The sequence below is a fragment of the Tamandua tetradactyla genome, chromosome 12 (assembly GCF_023851605.1).
Source record: "Tamandua tetradactyla isolate mTamTet1 chromosome 12, mTamTet1.pri, whole genome shotgun sequence".
NCBI lineage: Eukaryota > Metazoa > Chordata > Mammalia > Pilosa > Myrmecophagidae > Tamandua > Tamandua tetradactyla.
Window position 1 is genome coordinate 81,738,226 of NC_135338.1, and position 14,060 is coordinate 81,752,285.

At 41.1% G+C, this 14,060-nt stretch overlaps 1 protein-coding gene across 1 annotated transcript in view; it reads right to left on the reverse strand.

The window, feature by feature from the left end:
• The window catches only part of ENTREP2 (endosomal transmembrane epsin interactor 2), a 512,187-nt gene that overhangs the window by 76,385 nt on the left and 421,742 nt on the right, over positions 1-14,060 (reverse strand). The window contains exon 4 of the mRNA XM_077122379.1: positions 2,048-2,182. Within this exon, the coding sequence (XP_076978494.1) occupies positions 2,048-2,182 (135 nt within the window). The remainder of the gene's footprint in view (positions 1-2,047; positions 2,183-14,060) is intronic.

Here is a 14,060-nt window from a genome sequence, read left to right on the forward strand (position 1 = left end):
CTCAACATCATTAGTCATCAGGGAAATGCAAATCAAAGCCATAACGAGATACAATTTCACACCCACAAGAATGACTATTACTGAAAAAAAAAAAGAAAATACAAGTTTTGGAGAGGTGGTGGCAAAAAAAAGAAACACTGGTTCATTGTTGGTGAAAATGGAAAATGGTGTAGCTGCTGTAGAAAACAGTTTGGCAGTTTCTCAGAAAATGAAATATAGACTTACCATATAAGCTGGCTATCCCACTTCTAGGTATATATATATAAATATATATATATATTTATATACACACACAAAGGAAGTGAAAACAGAAACAGAAACTAACAGATATTTGTACACTGATGTTGATAGCAACATTATTAGCAATAGCTAAAAAATGGAAGCAACATAAGGGTCCAGCAACCAATGAGTGAATAAACACATAAAAAGGAATGACATTCTGATACCTGTAACAATATGGATGAACTTCAAAGACTTCATGCTAAAGGAAACGAGCAAGACACAACAGTTCTGGATTCCTCTGGCTCTGCTGGGTTTGTCCCTCTGGTGGGCTGACGGGACCACTGTGGTGGGTTGAAGCTATATGTACCCCAGAAAACCAGATACTTCAGCATAATCCATTCCTGTGGGTGTGAACCCTTGTAAATTGGACCTTTGATGAGATTACATCAGATAAGGTGTGATTTATGATGAGTATTAATCCTATTACTGAAGACCTTATGGGGAAGGTCAGAGAGAGGGGAAAACAGTCACAGAGGGAGCAGCCAGAAGCTGGAAGTGAACAGAACACAAAAACGAGAAGGAAGAAGCCAGGAGAGGCCGCCATGTGCACTGCCGTGTGACAGAGGAGCCAAGGGCCAACGATCACCAGCAGCCAGCCCCAGAGCACCAGGCTTTTGGAAGAAAATCTTGTCTTGCTGATGCCTCACCTTTGGACTTCTCCTAGCCTCAAAACCACAGGCCGATAAACTCCCACTGTTTAAGCCAACCCACTGCCTGGTATTTGCTTTAGCAATGAGGATACTAAAACAAGTACAAGGCAGGAGCTGAACAGTCAGGCCTACTTCCACCAGGGCAGACAGTTGCACTGTATCTCTTTACCTCCACTGCTAGTCTGCAGATTTTGTAGAAAAGCATAGTAACAGGAAGTTCACCTGGACCAAGTGGTCATCTTTGCCAGTTTGTGCCCTGACAGTCCTTCACAGTCTGGTGCAGATATCCACAGAAGATGAATCTCATGCAAGCAATTCCAGAGGGCAATGCTTTTCTCTGTTATAGGATGACCCTTGAGTGCTGCAATATTTTCCTCCTTTCTCCCCAAATTCATGGGCTAGCACTCTTGAGAGCATTCTGTACCTACCATAATTCCCTATATACATATTAGAGACTTCTGTGTATACTGTAAAGGCAATTTTACACCTGTCACCAATCAAGGTTCCTTTGTTGACCACATTTTTTTAAAAAAAGTTTTAGTGCAGTGTCATTCAGAGAAAAGAGGACCAGAATTGGGTTCACTGTTCCTACATATTTTTAAACTGCCAATTTTGGGTTTCATAGTAAAAAAAAAAAAAAAAAAAAAAGAAAACACTTGTAGGAAGAGAAGGAAAGGAATAATAGAATTTTCCCATGTGGTTGTTTTTTTTCCCAATCAGATGGTATACAGTAGAATAAATTACCATGAGAGATTATAAAATTTATTTCTATGAATATCTTATTTAAAAACAACAAAATACATATCCATTTGTTGCTTGATGGCTTATCCACAAACATATTAGAAGAGGGAGAATGCGTCAGTTCAAAATTTGTAAAGAAAAACCTCTTGCAACCCTTCATGTGCTAGTTTGTATACCTCAGAGGCAGGAAAATGAATGTAAAACAAGATCTGGAAAGCAACAGCTCCAAAACGAAAATCTATACTCCTTTAAAATGCCCTCTGGAAAGATATCCCCTCTAGCAGCTGAAAGGAGTATATATTTGAATCAATCTTCTGAAAGCGTCTGTAAGGCATGGGGTGAAATGCATTAAAGAAGAGGCCTGCGGCCATCACCTTCAACGTCAGCCTCACGGCGTTGCAATTCTCCTGCAGCGGGCTCAGCTTCAGCGTCTCCCCGAGGTTGCTGCAGCCAGACGACTGATGCTGCGTTTCACAGCAGACACACACCTCGACACTGTCAAACTTAATCTAGAGGAACACAGACAGAGCTCACAATTAAAACAGCATTCTGCCCTCATCGGGCCACTTGAGCTACACAATTAAGAACATGTGCAAAGGGTTCTCAGTTCAAAGCATCCTGATTTGGCTGTCTTTAATTAACAAAACCAAAGCTATTTCTGTTGACAAAATTAAAAAAAAAACACCACAATTAAGAATTATTTCAAATTCCTATTTGAAAAGCAATTAAAAAAAGAGAAAAAAATAACACTGAAGAAACCTAAGCCACAAATTACAGAAAATTAGAGATAAATTACAAAAAGTGATAAAAGCAAATAAACTTAAAAATCAGCTATTGGCGTATGTGCAAAGATGGATTGGCACAGCTCTGTGCCTTGGCACACTCAGAAACTTCTTATCTCATTTCATGGCCTATCAATCCTCCTACTCATCCGTCAATACTCAACTCCAGCTCCAACTATGAAGAATTCTTTGGTTTTCTCTACCTGAACTGCTCACTTCTCCTCTGGGGGAGCACCCCTGCCCCTCTCTCCACTGAAGACAAGTTTTGGTTACTTGTGTCCATGCCTGTCCTATGTCTTCCCTGAGAGCAGCCACCATACATACCTTATCATCATAGCACTGACAATGCTGATGAGGTGAAGGTGTCCAATATATGATGAATAAATCAAAGTGGCTTGAAAAATTAAAAACCAATGAATGAAAAAAAATGCAATTCAGGCATTTTAAAAAGCAGTGTTAGATGAAGAGTGAAGATGACAGCGATAAGGGGAAGAACAGAGTTATCAGTGTCAGGAAGAAGAAAGGGGATTTGAAAAAATAAAGTCCTGGGGAAGGGGAAGGGGGAGTGTTGTTTGGAAAAACAAAAATAAAAATAAAAGAAAATAAATTAAAGTCCTAAACGCAAACTTACTAAAACAGAAAGAAAATAGGTTAACTCTATACAGTTTTATTCAAAATGGCACATAGAATGAGATAAATGATTTTCCTTAGACCAGGAGAAGCTCAACTTTTCGATAATAGTAATAAATGTTTTACACCAGTTAACTGAAAGCGCGATTTTTTTCCCAACAAGATCTGGCCATTTATAATCATAACAAATGACTTTTCATTACATGAATTATTCCAACGTTGGTGCTATAAAAGCCCAATGCATCAATGTGTCTGGCACCACTAAATTCTGGGGGGGTGGGATCAGGCAGCATTGTCAGAGCCGAGAAATATAGAGGTACCCATCTGAGGGGCTGGTTTCCTTTACAGAAGGTGGGGTCTCAGGTGTAAAGCCTGGAGGCCCCTGCGCAGGTGGGAAACCCTCCAATCACATCTGAGACAGGTCACTATATTCCTTTACCCTTTGTGCATTTGCATTCACTTTTACTGTGCTGGCCTGAACAATATATATAAATAATTCTTTTCATTGTTTTGAAATGAAATGAATTCATTTCAAAACGATGGTTTCTTCCATTCTTTGAAATTTCTCTGTTTGCAGTTGGTGATGTCAGGCTGGGATCTATGGCCTTGCTTTCACCAGCAGAATGTAGGTAGAAGTGACAGTGTGTAGTAGTTCTGAACAGAGGTTTTGCAGACATTGTGTATTTTTTCCACTCCCCACCCCCATCCCCCCCAGGAACTGGTGACCTTCACTAGGGAAGAACACGCCCCAGGGAGCTGCTGGCCCTCCAGTCTGGGCCCTGGAATGAGATCATATACATTTTAGAATAAGATTGTCTATGTCCCCGAAAAAAATTTGCTGGGATTTTGATGGGAACTGCATTAAGTCTTTATATCAATTTGAGGAGAACTGACATCTTTACTCTGCTGAGTCTTCTGATCCGTGCACACAGTATGTCTATACATTTATTTAGATCTTCCTTTATTTTATTAGTGTTGTATAGATTTAAGCATATAAATTCTGTTATGTGTTTTGTTAGACTTACACTTATGTGTTTTTTGAGTGACTATGAATGGTATTACATTTTTAATTTGGGTCCACATATTCATTGCTAACATAGAGAAATACAATTGAATTGTATGTTTACCTTGTATCTTGCGATTTGCCAAACTTACTTATTTGTTCTAGGTGGGCTTTTTGGTAGAGTATTGTGATTTTTCTACATAGAAACTCACGTCATCTATAAAAAGGATATTTGTATTTTTCCTTTCTGGTCTGTATATGCGTTTCATTTCCTCTTCTTGCTTTTCTGCACTGGCTAGAACTTCCAGCACTATTTTGAATCGAGTAAGAGTGCTGAAGTTGTCACACTTGCCTAGTTCCTGATATTAGGGAGAAAGCATTCAGTCTTTCAGTATTTATATAATACTAACTGGAAGGTTTTTGTAGATGCTGATTTTCAAGTAGCGGAAGTTCCCCTCTATTCTTATCATTTTGAGTTCTTTTTTTTTTTTTTTTTTTTTTTACCATGAAGGAGTGTGGACTTTATCAAATGCTTTTCATGCATGAATTTATATGACCACATGATTTTTCTTCTTGAGCCCGTCAATATGGTTAATTACGCTGATTGATTTTTGAATACAGAACCAGCCTTACATCCCTGGAATTAAGCCCCATTTGGTAATGATATATAATTCTTTTTAAATATTGCTGAGTTCCATTTGCTAATATTAAGAATTTTCACAACTGTATTGATGAGGGACATTGTCTGAGTTTTCTTTTTTGTACTCTTTGTTTTTGGTATCATGGTAATACTAGATTTAAAAAATCAGTTGGAAGCATTCCCTCCTCTTCAATCTTCTGGAAAAAGATTTTGTAGAAACAATGCTGTTACTTATTTAAATAGTTGCTAGAATTCTTCAGTGAAACCATCTGGGCCTGGAGATTTGGTTTGGGGGAGCTTTTTTTAAAATTACAAATTCAATTTCCTAATCATTATAGAGCTATTCAAATAATCTGTTTTATACTGGGTGAGTTGTGGTAGTTTGATCAATTCCATCTATGTTGTCGAATATGGGTTGTGCCCGTTTGAATCTATTAAGTACCCCAGAAAAGCTATGTTTTAATTCTGATCCAACCCTGTGGGGGCAGCCATTTCTTTTAATACTGATTCGATATTGTACAGCAGAAACTTTTGATTAAATTATCTCCGAGGAGCTGTGGCAGGCCCAACTGTGGTGTGACCTTTTGAATAGGTGGAGAGATGCTCCACCCATTCCAGGTGGGTTCTGATTCGTTTACTGTAGTCCCTTAAAAGAGGATATATTTTGGGGAAAGCTCAGCGCTGACAGGTAGAGCAGATGCAGATGCCTGGAGGGCAGTTGCTTCACAGCTGACAGAGCCAATGTGAGATCCAGACATTTGGAAATGCAGGGCCCAGCGGACATTGCCATGCACCCTCTCACGAAATGCATGACGTTTGATTTAATTGGCTGGTGCTTAAATGAGAGCGCTCAACGTAGCACAGCCTAAGCAGCTCAGCATACCTCATCTCAGCACTCACAGTTCAGCCCAGGCCTTTGGAGATGCAGAAAGGAATCACCCCGGGAAAAGTTGTTGGAACCCAGAGGCCTGGAGAGAAGGCCAGCAGAGATCACCCTGTGCCTTCCCACGTAAGAAAGAACCTCAGTTGAAAGTTAGCTGCCTTTCCTCTGAAGAACTAACAAAAGAAATCCCCTTTTATTAAAAGCCAATCCATCTCTGGTGTCTTGCATTCTGGCAACTTTGGTAGACTAGAACAATGAGCAAACAACATTATAAAAAACATGAATAAATTACACATAATAATGTTGAGTACAAGAAGTCAGACATAAAAGAAATTAGCTGTTTTATTTAGATAAGTTTCAGTAAAACAAAACTAAATTATAGTGTTTAGGGAATGCATACAGAGCTGCTACAACTACAAAGAAAATAAAAGATGTGATTATCTTCAAATTAGGATAATGGTTATCTCCAGTAGAGATGAGGCAGTGGATTTCAGGCACCTAAAGAGCGGTGTGAGATGCTGGGAGTGCTCTATTTCCTGAATTAGGTGGAGGACATGTGGATGTTTGCCTTGTGATACATCACAGGGACATGGATTTTTGTTTTGTGTACCTTTCCGTACATGCTTTACATTTCTCAATGAAAAGGGTTAAAAATATATGGGCTGAAAAATAAAGCAAATGCAAAACAAATTAAGAGGAGAGCAGAAATAAACTAAAAGGGAAGAAAAAAATTCAATAAGCATAAACTGCAAAACTAATGGAATAGAAATAAAAACAATAGGATGAATAACGCCTAAAGCTGATTCTTGAATAGGCCAATAAAAACACACAGCCCCCTGGCAAGACTGATTAACAAAAGAAGAAATCTAAAACACACAACATTAGGAATGAGAAAGGAGCTATAACTATAGATATAATAGGTATACTTGACAGCTGTAAATTTGAAAATCCAGAGAACATGGATAATGTCCTAGTTTAATATAAACTATTAAACTGACTAAACCTAAAGACAAAAAAAAAAACAAAAACAGATATTTGAAAATCCAAAATGGCATTTTGAGCTGAGTTTGCTCTGACCTCTAATGAAAAGGGACAATTCCTATGCTTTTTGTGTGTGTGTTTTTTAAAATTTTTTTGGATGCCGTATGGCGGGGTCACATTTCATTATTTGTCCATGTGGGTATCCCATTAGCGTAGCACTATTTGTTGAATTTTTTTGTTTGTTTGGTGTTTTTTTGGTTGGTTTGTTTTTGGAGAAGTGCATGGACTGGGAACCGAACCCGGGTCTCCCACATGGCAGGTAAGAATTCTACCACTGAACTATCCCTGCACCCCCAATTCCTGTTTTTAAATTATTTCAGACCACAGAGAAAAGAAGAGAGCACTCCAATCCCTTTTATGAAGCTAGTATCACCTTAACAGAAATTCTGAAATAGATAGTACTCTCCCCGCCACTAAACAGTAAAAGCTAATTTCTTCTTTCAATAAAAGAGTCAATATCCTAAGCAAAATATCAGCTAATTGAATCCAGTGGTGTATTAAGAGAATTATATTCCCTGGCCCATATTAAACAGTGCTCTTGATTGCAAACCAAACAACCTAACTCAAAGTGCCTTAAGCAACAAAGGGAATTGTTGCCACAAAGGCTCATGAAAAGGAAGAATCCAGGGTCCAGACTTTAGGCATGGTGTGCTGGCAATCAGGCACTCATATAGCACCACTGCTGCCTCTCCCTCTGTCCTCTGGGTTGGACATACAGCATCTCATGACTCACAACCTAGAGACCCAGCAGCCTCCGTGGTGAATATGAGTGTTCTGGTGGCTTCAACCCCAGACCACAATGGCCAGACTCATCCCCAAGTCCTTTTTGATGGCCACGTAGAATGCAATGGAGAAATGACACTCTGTTGTGCTAAGCATTTTGTATCAATCTGTTTCCACAGGACAAACCAGTGTACATGGACTAAGATGTATGGCAAATACTAGAAATACAATTCTAGAATATGGGTAAATCCATCAAAAGGTTTCATTCCATTAACAAATTAAAAGAGATGGAAATGATCATATAAATAGACATAAAACTGGTTACACCAAATTAAGCAGGCCTTCAAAATTAAAAAGTCCAAGTCAACAAATAGGAAAAAGTATTTAAACATGGTTAGATGTTTTACCACAAATTAAAAGCACATATCATCTTCACCAAATAAAGAGTAAGGCAATTCCATTAAAATCAAGTTCGAAACAACCATCCATGACCATCTCCACAGTTCTACAGTGGGTGAAAGCCTTTGGCTAATGCAGTAAGATAAGGAAATATTGCAAGCTGGGTAAAGATTGGAAAAGATAGAATTGTCTATATTTTCAAATAACATGACCGAATATCTAAAAAACTTGAGACTATACGAAAAACTGCTGGATTAATAAGGGTATAGTTAAGTTGATTGGAATAAATATGGTAATTATAACTGATTTTTTTCTTTATGGTAGTAATAACCAGCTAAAATAGAAATGGCAAAATTATTTCCTTTATCATAACAATAAAAAATATGAAACAGAAAAAAATTAAGAAAATTAAATTTGACCTATATGACGATATGTGTAAAATGTTATTCTAGGGCCAAAATGCAGGAGTTGTGGATGTGGGCCATCCTATCTGGCCCCCCACACCATTGCGCCCTCCTCCTCTGTTTGGGAAATGCCCACCTTCCTGTCTTCCACCTTCTCCAGAAATACTATCCCAGCTAATTGGCCTGAGCGAGCCAACACGTAACCCAGGCTCCACCCATGAGGCCCACCTCCACCACGCTGCTTGGGACACGAAGAGGAAGGCACTGATCAGAGTCCATTCTGGCCGAGGGGGCAACAGACACACCCAATTTCCAGAGGGGACAGCCTCTGAGGTGCTGGGGCAGTGGCCAGAGCCCGGGGGCAGGTAGTCAGCAACAGGCTCCCACTGGGTCTCGACCCAGCAATGAGGATGGGGTCTCTCTATCAAAGCAGTTATTTGGTAAAGTCGAGAACCTCATTCCTTTCCTGGCTTTACAGGCTCCAAATTCGGTTTCTAGCCATCCTGGACACTCTGAGTGACTTGGATCCTCTAATCATTCCTCCCAGGCATAAGCTATCTAGAGTTGGTTTTTTCATAACTCAGAACGCTGACAGTTGCAGTCAGCCTGAATCAGTGGAGTAGGACATCCCCAATGGGAAGCTGTGATATCATGGAACGTGGCATTCCTTCCCTAGGAATGCACATATACACTGGTATCCCAATCAGTATCCCAATGGAACTTTATTTCAGGGGTGGAAATGGCCATTATTATTTTGAAGATTTTATGGGATAATACATGCATAAGAATTAACCAGAAAGTTTTGAAAAAGAATAATAGAAGGACAGGTGGGTTGCCTGAATAGATATTAAATTGATTATCACAGCACTATTATCAAGGTACACAAAATAATGGCTTAAAAATAGATAAAGAAAGATGAGTAAGAAAAGAAGGACAAAAATAAATAAATAATAGTCTGTTCTGTGTGTTCTTTATTATTATTATTTTTTTCTTTGGAGTAATGAAAACGTTCAAAAATTGATTGTGCACAACGATATGATGACACTGTGAACCACTGATTGTACACTTTGGATGATTATAGGGTATGTGAATATATCTCAATAAAATTGCATTAAAAATAGATAAAGAGATCAGTGAGGTGGAAGAAAGAGTTTCAGAAACAGAATCTATTATCTACAAGAGCCTGATATGAAAAAAATGGCATTGCAATTCGGTAGCAAAAAGATAGTTCACTTAATAAAGGGTGCTGGCATAATAAGCTATTCATTGATAATTGTCTCAGACCTTATATGATGGGTTGAATTATTTCCCCCCAAAAGATATGTATGTCAAAGTCCTAACCCCGGTACCTGTAGATGTGACCTTATTTGGAAACAGGGTCTTTGCAGATGTGATTCAGGTTAAGATGCGGTTATACTGATAAGGACTTGTGTCCTTATACAAAGAGAGAAATCTGGACACGGGTACACAGATACAGACACACACAAAGGGGAGACGGCCATGTGAAGACCAAGGCAAAGTCTGGACTGTGCTGCCACAAGCCAAGGACACCTGGGGCCACCAGGGCCTGGAAGTGACAAGGCAGGATCCTCCCTGGAAGGCCCTGGAGAGAACGTGGCCCTGCTGACACCTTGATTTTAAACGTCTGGCCTCCAGGATTATGAGAAAATTGATTTCTGTTTGAAGTCACCTGGTTTATAATAATTTGTTATGGAAGCCCCAGGAAATTAGTACACCATTTTTCAACTATAAACATATAATTGACTAAGGATCTAAACTAACACCACAAAAAGTACAGGAAAAAGTTAAGGCTCTCAGAAGCTTATAAGGTCTCGAAATAAAAGACAGACCAGGCAAAAGTCTTTGTAACCCATGTGGTATACAAACAGTTAATATCCCTAATAACATAAGAGATGAGAAAGGGGGCATAAGTACAAATGCAGTGGATTACGAGTGAGGACAAAATTGTTAGGACTAACCCTGCGCCAATATATTTGAAGATCAGAAAAAAATAGATGCTTTTCTAGGGCAATATAAATTAACAAAATTGACACCCTCCCCCAAAAAAGAGGTTAACAAAAAATGAAAAAAAAAATTTTTTTTTTAAAAAGGCTGTCAAAGGTCTAATCTTAGAAGGCAACAGCCAAGGGAGCCCTAGGCGTGGAGGTATATAGTTGGTATCTCATTAGATGCCATGGCTAGGAGGAAGTCTCACATTTCCCCCTCTTACCAGGTACTTGACTGATAATTCCAAGTCCTTGGGAAAGAAGCCCCATGGGAGAAGTGGTTGCCATGCCTGCCTCTTGGCCAAGTCAGAGCTGGCAGGGGGAATGCACACAACAGGGAGATGCACTGCCAAGGAAAATGGGCCACCTGGCCCTCCAAACAGGTTACAAATAGACTCTAGTTACAGTCTATTTGATTCATAGAAGAACAACACATAAGAAAGGCACCAAATGGTTCTTTTTCTTCTTGTTGCTGAACTATTTTAGTGAGAAAGAATAAACTGCCACCCTGCCCAGTTCACCCCGCGGCATAGCCATCGGCACGCATGCAGGGCCATGTCAGAATGACAGCCTCGGAACCGCCAGCCTGGCTCTGGCTTCAGCTGTGTGCCTTGGTGGCTACCGGCTTGGCAAAGTCCAGCTGTCATGATCTTGTTTGCTCTCCCACATCTCAAAACCATGCAAGAAATTATTTCACATGAGCACATTTCTAGGTGCGTTAGTTTGCCAGGGCTGCTGTAAGAAATACCACAGACAAGCTAGTAGGCGTAAGAAACAGGAATTTGTTGTCTCTACTTTGGAGTTTAGGAGCCCAAAGTCAAGATGTTAACAGATGACGCTTTCTCTGGGGTCTGCAGCAGTCTGGTGGTGGCTCGCCGGCAATCCATAACTCAGTCTCTGCCTCTGTCACATAGCTGTCTCCTCTCTCTGCCTGCACGTCTGAATTTCCTGTGCATATAAGACTCCCGTCATAGTGCATTAAGGCCCACCCTGATCCAGGATGACCTCATCTTAAGACCCTGACAACATCTTAAAAGATCCTATTTACAAATGGGTTCACTTTCACAAGACTGTGGCGGGGTGGGGGGGTTGAAACTTGAACTTTGTTGGCTGAACGATTCAATCCAATATAACACCAGGCTTGGCATTAACGACAGAAGTAGCTAATGCAAATGGCAAGCCAGTTTCCTCTGTGAAGAATTACCCAGGGAAAACGAAAGGAGAGTATTAAAGCTGACTGGAAAGTATAGTTTATCGCATAAAATCACCTTTCAGTGACCCCCAGGGAAAAAGACATCAAAATAAATCTTTTCCATCCGTTATTTCCCTGAGTTTGTGATTAATTCTAAGAGAAATTCTGGAGACCTCCTGATTAGTTCTCTGACCTCGACTTCTTGGAGTGCCAGTGGGTGACAGATTTATTTCACCAGTGCCCCTCGGCATGCAGGTCACTGGGAACGACGAAGCAGGGCTTTGCAAATGAAGCCACAGTGATTTTTCACGCATCCTTTTGGAGCATTTAAAAGCCAGCCTGCCCCCCTTATTTATAGTGAATCAGCCTGTCTGGGAGTAGAAAGGGCTTATTCAACAAAAAGAGATGGATGCCCTGTGATTCTCTTACAGAAGCACAGAGGAGACATCCCAGCAGGTGAAGGCTGGACCTGGAGGCTGAGCTGTGGGACCCCAGAGGGAGGCAGGGCAGGGCAGGGCAGAGCAGCAAGACGAGGGCAGTACGACAGGCCCTGGCAATCCCTAGTGGGCAGGGTGAGATGGAGAAGCCAGTTAACCTCCTTGAGCTCCTGGGGTCACACATTGGGGAGCCAACGAGTTGTGGAGACAGAAAGGCAAGATGCCCAGGCTTGTGGCTGGTGTTAACGTTTTTATTATTTTGGTTGAGGACTAGGTTTGTAAAAGCCAGATGCTGTTTTTGAATACTTCCAGGATTCTAGCACTTTCACAAACATTCTGGATTAGTCGATATCTACGCCCAGCACAAAAACGTTTGCCTCTCCTGTTTTGAGAACAAGCCCCTTAAATTTTGCTCTAGAAGTAAAAGCGCCACTTGCCTCCCCCATAGCTGACCCTGTCTACCGTGGATAATTCCTTTGTCTTGCAGCATCCCTGGTCGGGCAATGGAGGAATCCGAAAGCAGAGGCTGAAATGACCAGGACTAGACAACCAACTTGACCGTGGATACTCAAGACGCTGACTGGCTTGGGCAAGACTCCAGGGACAATGACCCTCATGCTGGTGATTATCACTGGCTAGATTGTTTTGAAACCTTTAATCCAGTCTACGTTCTGCCAAAATGTTTAATAATTTGCACAAGTGCCCTGAGCTTGGAAGGCTGGAGACCAGCGAATTCTACCTTCTCCGGCTTCCCTCTCCGGGAGCTCTGCATCAGTGGGGCTCTCTGGTCTGTGTGGCAGCCACACTGCCCCCCTTCCCAGGAGCCAAGTCCATTCGCCACAGCAGCTCGTGCAGCCAGAGCCCTTTCCTGCCCTTTTGGGCTCTTCCTTATCCCAGGCACCAGGAACTGGGGCATCTGCTTGGGCCTGGAGAGGCAAGGTCTCTGCTGGGCACAGAGACAAGGCTGGTCCAACACTCAGGGTCCCTCTGACTTCCCTGCCGGGCTTGGGGATCACTCCAGTCACCCCACAGGGTTTGGAGACGAGGTTGTTCTGTCATTTGGGCTGTTAGTCCAGCCGCCTTCCAGCCCTGACTTGCCGGGGGTGTCCAAGGAGTCTGGGAGCAGCTGCTCCTGGCAAGCTACCTACCCCTAGTCAGAGCTGGGGGTACCTGCCCTTCCCACGGCGGGTTAACTCCTGACTAGGTCTCCTAAATGTACTCACAGAAATACTTAAGTCTCCGTGTTTTTAGGCATATCCGTGTCTCTGCAGGGAGCAGCCCATTATCTTGGGAGGCTTGCCCACTCAGGGGAAGAGAAATAGCAGCTTCTGCTCAACAGTCCTTCCACGGGCACATGGAAAACAGATCTATGAGAAAGCCATCACGCAGCCCACACAAGAGGCCAGGGAGGACCCCAGGTCCGACATCCAAACCTGGGGACCACGGCTGCTTCCGGGAAATGAAAAAGTCCAATTATTTCAACTCCCACACACTTTTAAGGGCTCCCACAAGAAAACAATCAAATCTTTCAGACCATCATCAGTAAAGCAAACACTGGTAAAGGAGATACTGCACCAACACCCCCTCCCCACCCGCTGGCCACACCGTAGCTGAGCATGACTTCAGCTCTTCTGGGCTGTGGATTTCACATACATGTGCTTGGAACACTATTTTTTTCTATGAGAAAATGAACCTTTTAAAAAAATTTTTATTGATAAAACAACGTACAAGCACATAATTCTTAACATACAAACATTCCATACGTGGTATACAATCAATAGCTCACAATATCATCACATAGTTGTATATTCATCAGAAAATGATCATTTTTAAACCAACCATGCTGTACGAAAATTGTTTTAGAAGATTTTCTCTGAGGTAGTAATGATTAGTTAATTCATGACAGATTCCCTAACTAATTTCTCCATCACTCTGAAGAAAGGTTTGAGATTTTTAAATTTTCACATTCTGAATCTTGCATATTTTGGAGGAAAGATACAATAAAATTCAAACAGGGACAGGCCTAGGTAGATGCCTTGATTGTACTTGAACTTGAGATTTCGAAAGAGGGAAACCACTTTCACTAGAGAGTTTTAGTCTGAAGGCATTTCAGTTTCTGTGAAATATTTTAAAGATGGATTTACTTTGGGAAAAACATTTTGAGTAATTCTGTAAGACAACCTAAAGATACATCTGAATAAAATTAGAAATTTCTAAATTTTTAAGAAACATAAAGTAAAATCACCT